Here is an 18,537-nt window from a genome sequence, read left to right as displayed (position 1 = left end):
TTAATTTATCATTGTTACACAGGACTAGGTGGATTCTTTCTTAAAGTGTTAGTTCTCTAGGATTGGTTTAAGACCTTGAATGGTATGGATCTGTGGGGAATGAGAAAATATATGGACAGGGAATTTTGAAAATGCTTAAAAGAATCAAATTTCAACTGTTTAGGCAAAGCCTCATAACAGGTGTTCAGTTGGGAAGAGTCCCCAGTGTCTGGGGGTAGTTTTGTTAAGTCTTCAGTGGTACCAGGACAACCCAAAGGTAATTTAGGCTCAGTTTTAAGAGATGTCCACATAAACCAGATAGCTAATCTGTGAATTTATGGGGTGGGAGAGGCTTCCAAAAACTCAAATGGAGTAAGTGTGTGCTTTGGATTCTTCACCAACATGGCCTGTTTCTGGAACATCATCTTTAGGATTTCTCTCATGTTTCTATTTTACCTTACTACAACCTATTACTGCTGTGCTTCATCAGGGAACAGTTCATGGATTCTGTTCTTGACATCACTGGTTACTGTACTGGCTACTGCATGTTTCTTTTTTAGTATTTGAAACATTTTTATTCCTTGAGGTTGGTATTAATTATAGATATTATAAAAATAGAAACCCGAATATTCATTAAATTAACATGATCAAAACTCAATGTTTAATTTATAAAATATTCTGAAACTCACATCTGCAGATGACAAGTATAGATATCAACTCACTGAATGTAAGTACATACCTATTATGAATTTATTTTTTTCCAAATGGATGATTCCTGTCATATATATATACAACATCTATTCAGTATTGAATACATACTCATTGATTGTTAAAATTAAACAAAATGTATGTAAACTTTTAAAATATGTTTGCTGCATCTGAGCCTGCCTCTTCAGACTGTTGGTTTCTATTTATAAGTGGATTACATACTGAGAGGTTCTTTAGGAATAGGATTAGAACGAAAAGAATGGTACTTTGAGCTATTTACCTTAAAGTATAGAATTTCACATGGCAGAATTATATTAAGGAGAAGGAAATATAGAAATAGAAAACTATAAATTATAAAATTGACATCTCTTTATAGGGCTGTGAATAATTCAAATTATGGTTGGAGAGCCCTGAGACTGTTAGCGAGGAGAAGCCCTCACTTCTTCCAGCCAACCAACCAGCAGTTTAAAAGTTTGCCAGAATATCTCGAAAACATGGTAATAAAGCTAGCCAAGGAATTACCAGTAAGTAACACAGATCAATTTTTTCATACCTTTTAGTTGACACTGTCTTTAAAATCACTATTTTGAGCAAAGAGCTAAACTTAGTTTATCATGTGAGAAAAAGAATAGTGATCCACAAATGCCCATGTTTTTGAGGGAAAAATGCATCTGAATATACATTTACAAGAAAATACATAATGCAAGTTTACAGTACTTTGTGTTAACTGTTATCCACCTATGAACTCAGACATGAATTCTGCCTGCTTGCCTATGCATTATATTGTCTTTTATCAAAGACGGGGTCTAAGGCATATTCTACTCTGTTCTTTTTTCCTGTACAGTTTCCTAATGGTATTACTACGATATGGTAGTAACAATGCTATGTGCCTAAAAATCTAATAAAATTACTCAAAAACTTTATGACACTTGCTCCCTAGTCTTCCCTGAGGCCACCTTTGTTAAACTCTAGGCATTAATATTTGCAAATCCTGTTACGGGGCTTCTCGCTGCCTCCCTACTTCCCAAGTTGAGGTCTTCCCCCTGCTCATTCTGTCTGCAGGTTGAGGCAGCCCCCTGGGATCCTTATGTGCATTCGCATTTAATGTTCTCGGGTGAGGTTCTGGCATCTTGTACTCAGAATCACTCAGCCACTCCTATCTGAACAAAAAGAATCTCCGGTTATCTTACTTCAGAGGTTGACATTCTTTTAAACATTTGTCTTTCTCATTTTTAGCCTCCTTCTGAAGAAATAAAAACAGGTGAGGATGAAGATGAGGAGGATAATGATGCTTTACTGAAGGAAAATGAAAGTAAGAATTGAATTTTCTTACCTATTTTACAAAATTGGAAAAGATTGGGGTTCTTTGTTGAGAGGTACGTTATTTAATTTGATCTACTTCTCAACTACCATTTTATCTTAGCTCTGTTTCTGACTTACAGTGAAGAATTAAAACTCTGCATAACTTTTAAAATATTGTAATTTATGCAACAATATTTGGAAATAATGGTATTTTAAAAGGGAAGGAAGACACCTACATTTGAAGGTGACCAGTACCTCTGTTAATTTATTGGGGACTGGAGGGGGAGCCACTCTTTTTAGGGAACGCCTTTATAATTATAATAGAGGTAACAGCTTTGATCATTGATGATGCTTGTAAGAGCAGTATTCAACTTGAGAATATAAAAAAGAATTGTCTTCCTTTAAAATAAAGCTTATTAAAGGTGATTAATAACCCATTGGCCCCACAGCATTCCAGGTCTGCTGTATACTGAGGATTGCATTTCTCATTGTACTTTGTGGGTAATTTATTTTCTATGTTTTCTAGGTCCTGATGTTCGGCGAGACAAACCTGTAACAGGGGAACAAATAGAAGTATTTGCCAACAAGTTGGGTGAACAATGGAAAGTTCTGGCTCCCTATTTGGAAATGAAAGACTCAGAAATTAGGCAGATTGAGTGTGACAGTGAAGACATGAAGATGAGAGCTAAGCAGCTCCTAGTTGCCTGGCAAGATCAAGAGGGAGTCCATGCCACACCCGAGAATCTGATCAATGCACTGAATAAGTCTGGATTAAATGACCTTGCAGAAAGTCTAACTAACGACAATGAGACAAATAGTTAGCTTTTTTTTTTTATTAAAACTGATAAGATTTTGTTAACCAAGCAGCATTTGATAAGAGGTCACTGGTTTTGGTAAACAATAAACATTTTTATAACAGTTGTACAGTTGGCTGGTGCTCCAAGAACAACAGAACACATATTGGCTCAAACCAGAGTTTGGGGAGGATGGGAGGGTAGTGGCAGAAAATGGCCTATATGAAGTGACCTCAAGATCACAAATATATTTTTGTTAAATAAATTTATAAGCAACAGTTAGGGATTTGTTGTTTCCTATACCAAATTAGTTTCCTACATGCTGTTAGTAGTTATAAAATTTAACTATTCTGAAATCCCAGAATAATACTTTCTGAAACCATATGACTGCTCTATTCTCACTTATTCATGCTTTAAAGCAGAGGATCGGCAAATTATGGTCTGCTCGGCACGTTTTTGCAATTAAAAAGTTTTATTTCAACCCCCCCCCCCCCACACACACACACACACTCATATTGTGTATGGCTCCAGTTGCACTACCACAGCGAAGCCAAGCAGTCGCAACAGACACTTTACTGCCTACAAAGCCTAAAATAGTTATCTGGCCCACTGCAAAAAATGTTTGCCGACCCCCAACTTTAAAAGAAAACCTCGCTCATCTATCTAGTCTTACAAAATTTATTTGACCTCTCAAGACTTTAAATTACCTTAATTATTCTGAAGTTCAAATGAGATGTATGTAAAAGCACCCTGTACACAGCAAAGCACTATACAGTAGTGACTCAAGATAACATCGTCTACTTTTCCTGTTCCCACATAAGCATTTCCCTTTAGGGCTCTAAGATTAGATCATCATTGTTTTTAATCGTGAAGAAGGGCTACTGAGTGTGTACTATACTGTAAATGTTCTTGCTTGGGCCTAAATGTCACTAATGTGATCTAGCACAGCTCTAATATTAAAATGGCCTCAGTGTTAGTGGCACAGCATATAAGGCACATTCAGGAATCAAGACATTTTTTGGCCTACTCTCCCTTCTCAAACACCTTACACACAAGGCTGAATATTAAAATAGCCTCATTAGTTTAAAACAACACTGGTATAAATCCCATTTCTACTTAAAAAATATCTTTGGAGTAATTTTTTTTAGATCAAATAAAACGAAATCAAGCTTTTTAAAATGACAAGGAATTACAATTTTTAAAATTCTAATACATTCCATACAAGGCTTATATACTTTGTTCTAAACCTACCTCAATTGGTCTTGTAGCTACAGCATCCGGCAAATCAGAAAATCTGAATTCTAATTGCTAAATTCACGTCCTCATAAAATTGTTCTAACCAAATGAGACAGTGAATAAAAAAATTTGCAAAGTTACAGGCATCATACAAACATAAATCATTACAGTTCTTCCCCATTCTAGTCTTCATCCCCCCAACCCAACAAAGTAAAAAGAGTACTGATTGCCAGCAAAGTTTAGGTGAGGAAGCTATTTACACATAAGTTTCCCTGAAATGCTTATTTTCTCCCCTAGTGTTCTCAGATTACATCAGACTTGAGAGGAAAATGGCCATTATTCTCTAGGAATCTAATTAGTTATCAGTGTTAGGCTCTGCAGAGCATTAAAACAACATAAGCAAAGATATGAGACGTCATGATAATCCCCAAACTTTTATGATTATAAATATCTAACTCAAAATCAGAGACAAACTAGCAATATTCTATCCTTTATCCTTTCCCTAGCAATCAAGGCTCCTGAAACAAAGTAAGTAATTAGAATGTATTAAAATGTAAGAAACCTATCATTGAAATATCTCATACACCTGGTATTTTCCACCATTACTTTAAAATCACTAATACTAAATTTTGGGAATTAACAAGAGAAAAGAGAGGAAAAACACCAACTGAGCCAAGGAACGAATCTGATAACATCACTACATTCAGCATCCAAAGAAATCTATTAATTTTACAACTTTGTATTTAATTTTAAACGGAATATGGGCAGGCAAAGATGATAAATATTTTCCAGTCAACAGTTAACAGCACAATAATATCAACCATCTGCAGAAATTATGTAGCATTAAACATCTGAATCTTCAGCCAAGCTCCGACACTCAAAAGACAAAAGACTTGAGGTCAAAAGTTGTTAATCCCTCTTTTTTTTCTTTTTTTTATTAAATATCCTCATTTTCTAAAAATAAGCAACTAGAGCTCGTCAACATTTTTTTTTAAGATTACTACAAAACCATTCCAAAGTTAAATGTACAATCCATAGTACATCAGAGAGAGACACAATAAATGTATAATCAAATGTGCTAGGCTATTGATCACAATTTATTTTGAAGTCATGAAAAGCCAGCAACAGTAAGGCTGGACAAATACTTGATTGTGCCCGTGTTTCCATGGGCTGGACAGCAGCACTGAATTACACAATGAGAGCAACACTTCCTTTTCCACCTTCCTGGAAAAATTGTTATTAGATAAGGCAAAACTATGGGCAGCTACTGAATGGTGGTTTGAACCATGCGAGAACAACAAATAATAGGTAATAGGTGTGCAATAAACATCTGATTGCTGAATTTTGGACGGAAGAAGGCAGCAAGAAAACGTATCACAGAAGGGAATGGTTGAAAAGCATTTCAACTCAGAATTTTAAAAAATTAATGCAAGAAACTTTAAAAAAAAAAAAAAAGTCTTCCTGCCACTTTTATATAGGGCAACGCAATCCAAAGATAATTTTCTCTTTTATGCAATTTTTTAGGTTGATGCACAGAGTGGTCTGCTTCTGCCCTCTTTTGTTTCATGAGGGGAAACAAAACCATCTAAATGTCTTCCTCCAAAGCTCTGCATTAGAGAAATGATCAACAAATAGCATTTATTTCACACCTAAGCATAAATAGCTAAAATGAAGATTACTGTTCAGTTTCCTCTTCCATTATTTCAGCTCTGCGAGGCCCATAGAGTAGAACATAAGCGATATGCCAGTCTCCACCACCAGAGAGCCGCAAGATATCTTCTGGTGTTACGATGCTGACCTTATCATCATCAAATTTAATCCATTCATCTAAATAACAAAAGAAGAAAATAAAATTAATACCACACACAATTCCTGTCAGAGTTTCACTGCACAACAGGCCCTGAGTGGCTTGAGGCCTGACAGCACTCTATCCGCCACACCAGCGGTTCAGGCTCCAGGACGCTACAGGGTCTTGAGTTACAACTATTTCAACAACACAACCTAGAGCATTATTTTCCTTTTCCACCCTCATTCTCTCGAGTGGACTCTGGAATTTTCCAGAGGCTACGTGATGTGTGATAATGCAACCGACTAAATACAGAAACTGACAAGAAAATCCAACTGTCTTCTAGTAGGCGAGACGACAGAAAGATACAAAAATGTGTATCAAAACCACTTCTCACTAATACTTTTTAAGAAAATACCATCTTTTAAATGTTATTTATGTTACTATGTAATGGGTTTATTACTGTCAAGTGAATTATTTTCTGTTTGAATTTCTAATATAGTAAATATTAAGAGATACAAACCTCATAAAGTTCTTTGGGACCTCAATAATTAAGAAGGTAAAGGGGTTCTGAGACCAGAAAGTTTGAAAACCAGAATGATATAAAATTTATAATAAATACACTGTTTAGCAATTGGAAAAAAAATAGACTTTTTACCTTGTTTCCTTTTTACCCATGACACATAATGACCCGAAGAACTAGACCTTCCCTGGTGTGTTAGCACTGCTTGTAAGTCATAGTATCCACAATTATTGGAGCCAATATCTAAAGAAAGATGTAAATCCATTAATAGTAGACAATGAATGTGCCTTCTCAAGCTAGGTAACAATGAAAAATAACTCAAGTTCAGTTTAGAGAAGTACTACTTAATTAGGATCCAGTAAGTTATTACTGTCCAATCAGAGTTTATTCATGATTGATGTTTTAAGAAATAACTCACTCACAGAACTAAGGAGAGTGATTTTACTGTATGGCATATTAAGGTAAATTATTCAAGAAGCCTGAATTTTTTTTTTTTTTTTAAAAGCATATCAGGGCCGGGCGCGGTGGCTCACGCCTGTAATCCTAGCACTCTGGGAGGCCGAGGCGGGTGGATTGCTCAAGGTCAGGAGTTCGAGACCAGCCTGAGCGAGACCCCGTCTCTACTAAAAATAGAAAGACATTATATGGACAACTAAAAATCTATATAGAAAAAATTAGCCGGGCATAGTGGTGCATGCCTGTAGTCCCAGCTACTCGGGAGGCTGAGGCAGGATCGCTTAAGCCGAGGAGTCTGAGGTTGCTGTGAGCTAAGCTGACGCCACGGCACTCACTCTAGCCTGGGCAACAGAGTGAGACTCTGTCTCAAAAAAAAAAAAAAAAAAAAAAAAAAAAGCATATCAGGGCCGGGCGCGGTGGCTCACGCCTGTAATCCTAGCACTCTGGGAGGCCAAGGTGGGCGGATCGTTTGAGCTCAGGAGTTCGAGACCAGCCTGAGCAAGAGCGAGACCCCCATCTCTACTAAAAATAGAAAGAAATTATATGGACAGCTAAAAATATATATAGAAAAAATTAGCCGGGCATGGTGGTGCATGCCTGTAGTCCCAGCTACTCGGGAGGCTGAGACAGGAGGATCCCTTGAGCTCAGGAGTTTGAGGTTGCTGTGAGCTAGGCTGACGCCACGGCACTCACTCTAGCCTGGGCAACAGAGTGAGACTCTGTCTCAATAAATAAATAAATAAATAAATAAATAAATAAATAAAAGCATATCAGAATAAATGTATGTGGCAAGATAGTAATTTTACCTTAAAAAACACACATACAATAACGCAATTAAAATGAAAATTTTACTTACCATCAGCAAAAGAAAAAGGCTCATATTTAACTTCTTTCTGGGGACTACTCTTTTTGTCACTCTGAGGGAAAAAATATTCACGTCATGATTTTGGAAATTTGTATTCTCCAGTTGAGTATTCAATTTCACAAATATTTACTGTATACAAGGCAAGGCACTGAGATAAAGTACAGTCTACCTTACAAAGTACTAAAATGACATAACTACAGTTAACATAAAACTAAACTCAGAGGTCCCACACTTTATACAATCTTGTTACAGTATAGTAACAGACTCCCTGGATGTTATGACCAACTTCAAACCCTAGGACATACCAGTGAATACAGCAGTACAGTTAAACAGTGCCCTAAGGAAGAAAAGGAAAACCCAATTCCCTAATTTTACCAAAATATTATCAAATCACCTAGGTAAAAGAAAACTGCCTCAAAAAAAGTCTAATTATTGCAATTTATATTAAATCCCCTAGGCCAAGGCCACCCGCCACTTCAGCCAAATGAACCGAAATATTTATTCAGCAAAAATTTACCTACATGAAAAAAGGCACGATTAACTGGACAATGACCTCTAGTAGGAACTCACTGCCTCAATTCCTTTCAGTGTTTAATTAAAAAAAATATCAAACTTATCTAGGAATAGGGCACACAGTTCTTGAAAATGATAATGGTAATGAAGGCAATGGCAGCAGTTTAAAGATAGCTGGGAAAGCAAGAAGTCAAAGGATTCCACAATAAAAAATGGCAATCAGGTTAACCATACCTTTTTATGTAGATAATATGAAACATCCAGAGCAACCATGAAAAAAAGCTATACAAAGAAATACATTTGAAAACATATAAATCAAAATACCAGTCTAAAAACTGTTCAGGTAACCCACAAGAAGGCAAAAAAAGAAAAAAACAGAACAGCAAAAGATTTAAACACTAATGTGTCTAAATATACCAATTGCATTTAAATTTAACAGAATTTAAATCACATATGTGCTCTCTCACCACAATGGCATCAAAATAAAATCAATAGAAATATAACAGGAAAATTACTTAGACACTTCTAAATAATCCACAAAGAGCAAGTTTCAAGAGAAATAAAATACAAGAAACAGAATGAAAATGAAAATACAATATATCAAAATTTGTGGGATACAGTGAACCACTGCTGAAAGGGAAATTTCTAGTACTAAATGTATACATTAGAAAAGAGGGAAAGCTTGTAATTATCTCCCACCTTACAAACATAGGGAAAAAAGAACAAAATAAACACAAAGCAAAATAAATAAATAAATAGCAGAAATCAATAAAATTTAAAACAGAAAATATAGAAAATCAACAAAATAGAGGTAGTTCTTTGAAAAGATCAATAAAATTAACAATTCTCAAGCAAGGAAAAAAAGACACAAATTGCCAATACCAGGAATGAAATGAGACAGATCTCACTACACACCCTGCAGACCTCAAAAGGGTAATAAATGAATACTTGTGCCAACGACACACAAATATGACAAGCTAAATGAAACGGATCAATTCTGCAAAAACGCAAACTACCAAAACAAATCCAATATGAAACAGATCATTTGAATAGCCCTGTAACTATGAAGGAAATAGACTTTGTAATTTGAAAACTCCTGAAGATGAAATCTCCAGGCACAGACTGTTCCACCAGAAGATTCTACCAAATGTCTAAAACAAATTAACACCAATTCTACAATTCTATATAATCTCTTCCAAAAAATAAGAGGGGGGGAAAAAACTCTAATAAATAAATTCAGGATATGAGACCAATACACAAGAATTAATTGCATTTCTATACACCAGCTATGAATATCTGAAAATGAAATTAAGAAAACACCATTTACAAAAGCATCAAAAAGAATAAACTACTTAGGAATAAATTTAACCAAAGTATAAGACTTGTACACTGAAAGCTATAAAAACAGTATTAAAAAAATTAAAGACCTAAATGAATAGAAAGACACATCAAGTTCCTGGACTGTAAAACTTAATACTATTAAAATGGCAATACTCTCAAGTTGATCCACAGATTCAATACAATCCCTATCAAAATTCCAATTACTTTTCTTGAAGAAATGGACAAGCTGATCCTAAAATATATATGGAAATACAAGGGACTCAATAGCTAAAACAATCTTTAAAAAGAACAACAAAGTTTGTGGACTGACATATCACAATTCCAAGCCTTATTAGAAAACTAAGGTAATCAAGACAGTGCGGTACCGGCATAAGGAAAGACACACAGACCAAGGGGATAAAACTGATTGTCCAGGCCGGGCGCGGTGGCTCACGCCTGTGATCCTAGCACTCTGGGGGTCCGAGGCGGGAAGATCGCTTGAGCTCCGGCATTTAGACCAGCCTGATCAAGACCAAGACCCCGTCTCTACTAAAAATAGAAAAATTAGCTGGGCATCATGGCGCGTGCCACTAGTCCCAGCTACTCAGGAGGCCGAGGCAAGAAGGCTGCTTCAGCCCAGGAGTTCGAGGGTGCAGTGCACTATGATAACGCCACTGCACTCCCCTCAGGGCGACAGAGCAAGACTCTGTCTCCAAAAAAAAAAAAAAAGGCCCAGAAATATACTCACACAATTGATTCTCTACAAAGGTGCCCATTCAATGGGCAAAGAATAGCCGTTTTTAAAAATGATGCTGGGACAACTGGATGCAAAAGAATGAATTTGGACCAGATGTCACACCATATAAATAATTAACCCTGAATAGACCAAAGATCTAAATAGAAGAACCAGAACTATAAAATTCTTAGAAGAAAACATAGGTGTAAATTTTGTGGCCTTGGACTAGCCCAGGGTTTCTTAGATATGACATCAGAAGCAGAAGGAACCAAAGGAAAAAACAGATTAGATTTCATCAAAATTAAAAAGCTTTTTCTCTACAAAAAAGACCCTAGGTTAAGAGGATGAAAAGACAAGCTACAGACTGAGAGAAAATATTTGTAAACCACATAGCCAACAAAGGACTAGTGTCTAGAATATAAAGAACTCTCAAAACTCAAGAGTGAAAAAACAAACAGTCCAATTAAGAAGCAGGCAAAAGACAAGAGACATTTCACCAAAGAGGACATACAAATGGCAAATAAACACATGAAGACTAACTTCATCAGCCACCAGAGAAACATGACGAGATACTACAAACTCTATTCCATCCAATGGCTAAAATGAAAAATAGTGATAACACGAAATGTGGGCAAGAATGCAGAGAAAGTGAATCAGTCACACATTGCTGGTGCGAATGTAAAATGGTACAGCCACTCCAGAAAACACTTGGCAGTTTCCTGAAAACCTAAACATGCAACTACCATGTGCAACCTAGCAACTGCACACTTGGGCATTCATTCCAGAGAAATGAAGCTTGTGTTTACACTAAAACCTGGACACCAATGTTTATAGCAGCTTTATTATTCACAATAGACAAAAACAAGAAACAATCCACATGTTCTTCAATAGGCAAACAATAGGCAAATGCAGACTATGGTATATCTGTACCAGGGACTTCTACTCAGCAATAAAAACAAAGGAACTACTGACATACACAACACGGATGAATGTCCAGAGAATTATGCTGAGAGAAAAGTCAGTCCCAAAAGGTTACATTAAAAAATGGAAGAGTTTTTATTTCATTTATATAACTTTCCTGAAATGACCAAATTATAGAAATGGAGAACAGGTTGGTAGTTGCTGGGAATTAAGGAGGGCATAGGGCGGAAGGGAAGTGGGCCTGTGGCCGCAAAAGGCGAGTATGAGGGATCTTTGTGGTGATGAACATGTACTGTATCATGACTATTTCAATGTCAGTACCCTGGTTGTGATGTTGTATTAGTGTTTTACACAATGTTACCACTGGGGAAAACTGGGTAAAAAGTACTCAAAAGGATCTCTGCATTATTTCTTACAACTATATGTGATTCTGTAACTATCTCAAAATAAAGTTTAATTTTTTAAAAACTGCTTTTCAAACACACACGTACAAATAGTAATCTACAGAATTTAATTTTTCTTTTAATTTCAGAATATTATGGGGGTATAAAAAATTCTGGTTACATATATTGCCTTTGTCTCGCCCAAGCCAGGGCTACAAGCTTGCCCTTTCCCCATACAGAGCACACCCACCCATCAGTTGTGAGTTTATCCACTCCACCACCCCACTCCCACCTGACTGGCACCCAGTGAATATTACTCCCATGTGAGCACCTTAGTATTGATCAGTTAGTACCAATTCGATGGCAAGTACATGTGCTTGTTTTTCCATTCTTGTGATACCTCACTTTGAAGGATTGGCTCAAGCTCTATCCAGGATAACAGAAGAAGTGCTAGTTCACCACCGTTTTTTGTACTTCAGTAGTATTCCATGGTATACATATACCACATTTTATTAATCCACTCATGTATTGATGGGCACTTGGGTTGTTTCCACATCTTTGCAATTGTGAATTGTGCTGCCATAAACATTCAAGTGCAAATGTCGTTATTATAGAATATCTTTTTTTCCTTTGAGTAGTAGTGGGATTGCTGGATCAAATGGTATTTCTATTTTTAGTTCTTTGAGATATCTCCAAATTACTTTCCACAAGGGTTGTACTAATTTGCAGTCCCATCAGCAGCATAAAAGTCTTCTTATCTCTCCACATCCACACCAGCATTTGTTGTTTTGGGACTTTTTAATAAAGGCCATTCTCACTGGAGTTAGGTGATATCTCATTTTGGTTTTGATTTGCATTTCCCTGATGATTAGAAATGTTGAGCACTTTTTTATATGATTGCTGGCCATTCTTCTGTCTTCTTTTGAAAAGGTTCTGTTCATGTCCTTTGCCCATTTATGGATGGGGTTGTTTGACTTTTTCTTGTTAATTTTCTTAAGTTCTATATAGATTCTTGTTATCAGCCCTTTATCAGATCTGTAGCATGCAAGTATTTTCTCCCATTCTGTAGGTTGTCTGTTTGCTCTCGTGATAGTTTCCTTGGCTGTGCAGAAACTTTTTAATTTGATCAGGTCCTATTTATTTATTTTTGTTGCTGCTGTGATTGTTTTGGGAGTCTTCTTCATAAATTCTTTGCATAGGCTGATGTCTGTCAGAGTTTTCTCAACAATTTCTTCTGGAAGTCTTAAGGTTTCTATGCCTTAGTTTTAAGTCTGTTATCCATTGTGAGTTGGTTTTTCTGAGAGGTGACAGGTGGGGATCCAGTTTCAATCTTCTGCATGTGGTTATCCAGTTTTCCCAGCACTATTTATTGAATAAGGATTCTTTTCCCCAGTATGTATTTTTGTCTGCTTTGTCAAATATTAGATGACAATATGAGAATAGTTTTATATCTGGGTTCTCAGTCCTGTTCCAACGGTCTGTATCTCTGTGCTTATGCCAGTACTGTGCTACTTTGGTTACTACGGCTTTGTAGTAAAGCTTAAAGTCCGGTGGACTGATGCCTCCCCATTTGTTCTTTTTGCTTAAGATTGCTTTGGCTATACGAGGTTTTCTCTGGTTTCATACAAAGCATAGAATTATTTTTTCTAGATCCGTAAAGAATGATGATGGTATTTTGATAGGGATTGCATTAATTCTGTACATCACTTTAGGTAGTATGGACATTTTAACAATATTGATTCTGTCAATCCGTGAGCATGGTAGGGTTTTCCATCTAGTTACATCTTCTACAATTTCTTTTCTCAGTGTTTCACAGCTCTCCCTATATAGGTCTCTCACCTCCTTTGTTAAATATATTTCTAAATACATAATTTTCTTTGATATCATTGTGAAAGGTGTTGCATCTTTGATTTGATTTTTGGCTTGACTATTACTGGCATACATGAATGCCACTGATTTGTGTGCATTGATTTTGTAACCTGAGACTTTACTGAATTCATTTATCAATTCCAGGAGTCTCTTAGTTGAATCCTTGGGAATTTCTAGATATAATATCGTCAGCAAAGAGTGAGAATTTGACCTCTTCTGCCCCCATTCAGACACACTTAATTCCCCTCTCTTGTCTGATTGTTCTGGCAAGGACTTCCAGCACTATGTTGGATAGAAGTGGAGACAGTGGGCAAGCTTATCTGGTTCCAGTTCTAAGCGGGAATGCTTTCAATTTCTCCCCGTTCAGTATGATTGCCTGGGGGTTTAGCATATATGGCTTCAATAATTTTAAGGTATGTCCCGTCTGTGCCTATTATGTTAACAGTTTTTATCATAAAAGTGCGCTGGATTTTTGTCAAATGCTTTTTTTGCGTCTATTGATAAAATCATATGGTCTTTGTTCTTGCTTTTTATTCATGTGGTGAATTGCATTTATATATCTGCATATGTTGAACCATCCTTGCATTTGTGGAATAAAGCCCACCTGGTCATGATGAATTATTTTTTGATGTGCTGTTGGATTCAGTTTGCTAAGATTTTGTGGAGGACTTTTGCATCTATATTCATGAAGGATATTGGTCTGTAGTTTTTGTTGTTGTTGTTGTTGTGTCCTTTCCTGGCTTTGGTATCAAGGTAATATTAGCTTCACAGAATGAGTTGGGGAGGATACCATCCTTCTCAATGTTGTGGAATAATTTCTGCAATATAGGTATGAATTATTCTTTATAAGTTTGATAAAATTCAGGTGTAAACCCATCCAGGACTTTTTTTTGTTGGAAGATTTTTAATTGCTTCCTCAATTTCTGTTCTTGATATTGGCCTGTTCAGGAATTCTATTTCTTCCTGAATGAGCCTACAGAGGTTGTGTGTTTCTAAGAATTTGTCCATTTCCTCCACGTTTTGTAGTTTTCGGGCCTATAGGTTTTTATAGTATTCAAAGATAATGTTTTATATTTCCATGATGTCTGTAGTGGCCTCTCTCTTTTCATTTCTAATTGAGCTTATTAGAATCCTTTCTAGTTCTTGTCAATCTAGCAAGAAGGCTGTCAGTTTTTAACTTTTAGAAAAACCAACTTTTGATTTTATTTATCTTCTGTATAGTTCTTTTGTTCTCAATTTCATTTAGTTCTGCTCTGATCTTACTTATTTTCTTCTGCTGCATTTAAGATTGATTTGCTCTTCCTTCTCCAGTTCTTTGAGATGGTTTATTAATTTGTTGATTTGTGACCTTTCTGTCTTTTGGATGTGGGCATTTAATGCTATTAGTTTTCCTCTCAGGAATGCTTTTGCTGTATTCCACAGATTTTGATTACTTGTGTCCCCATTATCATTTAATTCAAAGAATCTTTTGATTTCCATCTGTATCTCCTCCTTGACCCAACAGTCATTCAGCAATAGACTGTTTAATTTCCCTGACTTTGTGAAGTGGTGTTTCTGCTGAAATTGATCTCTAATTTTATGCCACTGTGGTCTGAGAAGATACCTGGTATAATTTCTATTTTTTTTAATTTGTCGAGATCTGATTTGTGGCCTAGGGTGTGATCGATTTTAGAGAAAGTTCCATGAGCTGATGAGAAGAATGTACATTCAGCTTTATTTGGGTGGAATGTTCTGTAGAGGTCTGTTAGACCCATTTGTTCTAGAGCTCTGTTTAAGTCCACAGTTTCTTTGCTTATTTTCTGCTTGGCGAATTTGTTCAGTTCAGACAGCAGGGTGCTGAAATCCCCAGCTACTATGGCATTACTGTTTATCATGTTATTTACGGCAAACAAGGTTTGCCTTATATATCTAGGCGCTCCTGTGTTGGGTGCATAGATATTAAGAATTGTTAAGTCTTCTTCTTGGATTTTTCCCTTCACCATTATATAGTGAACATTTTTGTCTTTACTTTTGCTGTTTTAAAGTTTACGTTATGTGGTGTAAGAATAGCTACCCCAGCTTTCCTTTGGTTTCCATTTCCTTGGAAGTTTATTTTCCAACCCTTCACACCTTGAGTTTAAAAGCACTTCTGTGAGTAAGATGTATTTTTCTGGAGACAGCAGATACTTGGCTTGTGTTTTTTAATCCACTCAGCCAGTCTCTTCAGTGGATAATTCAAGCCATTCACAGTTATTGAGAGAATTGATATTTGGGGTAGATTTCTGTTCATACTGTTGGATAAATTCTTATTGTTTTGTTTTATCTCTCAAGCCATTGTGGAATCAGCGTTCTGAACTTTTAACTCTTGAGTGATTTCACTTTGGTGGGTGTCTATTGCTCTGTTTAGTGTATAATGCAGGTCTGAGTATTTCCTGCAAGGCAGGTCTGGTCTTTGCAAATTTCATCGGTGATTGCTTGTCCGGCAAAGTCTTTATTTTTCTCCCTCATAAACGAAACTTAGTTTTGCTGGGTAAAAAATTCTAGGTTGGCCATTTTTCTGTTTTAGAAGATTGAGGATGGGTCCCCAGTTCCTTCTGGCTTGTAAGGTTTCAGTTGAGAAGTTTGCAGTTAGTCTGATGGGTTATCCTTTGTAGGTCACCTGCTGTTTTCGTCTTACTGCTCGAAGGACTGCCTCTTTCATGTTTACTGTGGCCAGCCTAATAACTATGTGACGTGGTGATTGCCTTTTCATGTTGAGTTTCCCAGGAGCTCTGTGTGCTTCTTGTACCTGAATATCTAGATTTCTGGCCAGGCCAAGCAGATTTTCCTCCATTATTCTAAGAAATAGATTTTCTAGCTCTTGTGTATTTTCTTCTTCTCTCTCTGGGATGCCTGTAATTCCTATGTTTGGTTTCTTTACATAATCCCACATTTCTTGTGTGTTGTTTTCATGTCTTACTTCTGTGTTCTTTTTTCTTCATCTGATTTGTTTAGCACATAGGCATTATCTTCAAGCTCTGAGATTCTTTATTCTGCGTGATTCACCCTGTTCTTAAGGCTTTCCACTGTGTTTTATACTTCCTCGAATACCTCTTTCATTTCCAGTCTGTCTGTTGTGGTTCTTTCGTAATACTTCAATTTCTTTAGAGAATTTTTCATTCATTTCTTGCATTGTTCTTGTGGCTTCTTTGTATTGTGTTTCTGTTTTTTCTTCAATTCCACTGAGTTTTCTTACAATCCATATTTGGAATTCTTCCTATGTCATTTTAATCATTTCATTTAAGTTTGTGTCCATTGTTGAGGATCTAATGATTTCTTTTGGAGATGACTTTTCTCTCTGACCTTTCATGTTTCCTGCATTCTTTCACTGATTCTTTCTCATCAGGCTACTTGGTCAAGCACTGGGGGTGCTAGGACTAGTGTATAGCCCTATCCCCAAGGGTCATTCTTTGACAGTGCTGGGGAGAGGTGGGCTGGTCCTGTATTGCCTTAGGGGTATTTTAGCAAGTTGGGTTACCTCTGACCTGTTGTCTTCATCTCTTGCCAATGGAGACTAGCGAGTTTAATCCCCCAGCTTAAGCACCCAGTTGGTGGATCGCACTTGTGGGTATGACTCCACTGTCCTCCAATAGCTTGAGATGGAAGGCACTGTGTTAAACTATGGGATTACCCTCTCTGTCACTGACTGTAGTTCGCACGGAGGAGACGGTTATTGAGGTAATTTCATGTCTCTGTGGTAGGCTCTGCTCCCCCAGACGGGCTATACCAATGCCCCGATCTTTGGGAGGGGCAAAATTTAATTTCAAAACTTTACTTTTAGTTACCAGAAAATCTTTTTAATTTTGAAGGAAAAAAAAATTCAACATATTATTTACCTGTACCTTATCTGAACCTAAAGTATAATTTGTTAAATATAAAGTTGCTATGGCCATGATTTTAGCAGTTACAGGCATGCCAGCAGCATCTATCGAAAGATGGGACTTAGGCCAGGCACAGCGGCTCACACCTGTAGTCCCAACACTTTGGGAGGCCAAGAAGGAGGATCTCTTGAGGCCAGGAGTTTGAGACCAGCCTGGGCAACACAGCAAGACCTCACCTCTACAAAAAAAATTTTTAAAAATTAGCCAGGTGTGGCGGTCTGTGGCCTAAGTCCCAGCTACCCAGGAGGCTGAGGCAGGAGGATCACTTGAGCCCAGGAGTTCAAGGCTGCAGTGAGCTATAATCACACCACTGCAATCCAGCCTGAGTGACAGACCCTGTCTCTTAAAAAAAAAAAAAAAAAAAAAAAGATATGACTTAGTTGTCACAGTGAGGATAAATTAATCAATATTCTGTACCTTCTCCAATTCCATCTAAAAATGGGAATAATTCTATTATGCCTTACAAGGAAAATAATAAACACACTCTGAAAATATTAGATAAAAAAATGTTATATGAAGTACTTTGAGAAGATAAATATAAAAGTAATATGAGCTATAGATTATAGGGGCAAAGAAAATATTAAGCTTATTCTACCATCAAGGACTTGCTCATTGTACATAAAGCTCTTGTTTCTTATGCTAAAACCCACCTAAAACTTTAAAAGCTTGCACTAATATATGTAAGATGTATCTGCTAATTATAATATAGGTTCATCCATTTTTACTAGCAGATTAACAATACAAAGTAACTGCTGAGTACAGATCAAAGATTAAAATACTAGGAGTATAAAGTCAGCATAAGAACCTACTGTATTTGGCTGCTGATTCACTTTCTTATCTTCTAGATCCTTGAATTTTGATCGAAAAGAGACCATCTTCTCTTGAAGTTCTGGTGTACATAACTCATACACATCCAACATAAGAGGAAATTTAACATCCTATGTGCAAACCAAAAAGAAAAAATTATAAACACAGTTATTTAGAATACTTACCACACGTTAAAAGTAATGTTTTTATAATACAAATAAAGTTGAAAATAAAATCTATGAAAATCACTTGGAAATCTGCACTTGAAAACACCTTAGTGCTTATCTTCAATAATCATACTCAGGTTCTAACTTTTTTAAGGCAAGAAATTTTCAAAACGTATTTTTCCATTAAATAGTCTAACCCATAAAACTGACCACAGAGGAGGTACCAAAATTTACATGACCTAAGAAATATTTCAGAAATATTAGACGAGTTGC

The 18,537-nt window shown here is 36.5% G+C and overlaps 2 protein-coding genes across 4 annotated transcripts in view; one reads left to right on the top strand and one right to left on the bottom strand.

Moving 5' to 3' along the window:
• THOC1 (THO complex subunit 1) overlaps positions 1-4,166 on the top strand; it is a 63,176-nt gene extending 59,010 nt beyond the window's left edge. Inside the window, exons 20-22 of one of the 2 annotated variants that reach the window (XM_069468528.1) lie at positions 1,064-1,211; positions 1,924-1,999; positions 2,516-4,166. In XM_069468528.1, the coding sequence (XP_069324629.1) occupies positions 1,064-1,211; positions 1,924-1,999; positions 2,516-2,811 (520 nt within the window). In that variant the 3' untranslated portion in view covers positions 2,812-4,166. The remainder of the gene's footprint in view (positions 1-1,063; positions 1,212-1,923; positions 2,000-2,515) is intronic. The other variant, XM_069468529.1, reaches the window with a different exon arrangement.
• Positions 4,167-4,706: 540 nt separating this feature from the next.
• USP14 (ubiquitin specific peptidase 14) overlaps positions 4,707-18,537 on the bottom strand; it is a 50,883-nt gene continuing 37,052 nt past the window's right edge. For both annotated transcript variants that reach the window (XM_069468530.1, XM_069468532.1), the window contains 4 exons: positions 18,100-18,228; positions 7,641-7,701; positions 6,464-6,571; positions 4,707-5,846 (listed from right to left, as the gene is read on the bottom strand). In XM_069468530.1, coding sequence (XP_069324631.1) covers positions 5,695-5,846; positions 6,464-6,571; positions 7,641-7,701; positions 18,100-18,228 — 450 coding nt within the window. In that variant the 3' untranslated portion in view covers positions 4,707-5,694. The remainder of the gene's footprint in view (positions 5,847-6,463; positions 6,572-7,640; positions 7,702-18,099; positions 18,229-18,537) is intronic.

This window comes from Eulemur rufifrons, chromosome 5, assembly GCF_041146395.1.
Source record: "Eulemur rufifrons isolate Redbay chromosome 5, OSU_ERuf_1, whole genome shotgun sequence".
Classification (NCBI taxonomy): domain Eukaryota; kingdom Metazoa; phylum Chordata; class Mammalia; order Primates; family Lemuridae; genus Eulemur; species Eulemur rufifrons.
Note: the sequence above shows the minus strand (reverse complement) of the source record. Positions and strands in the feature narration are given on the sequence as shown.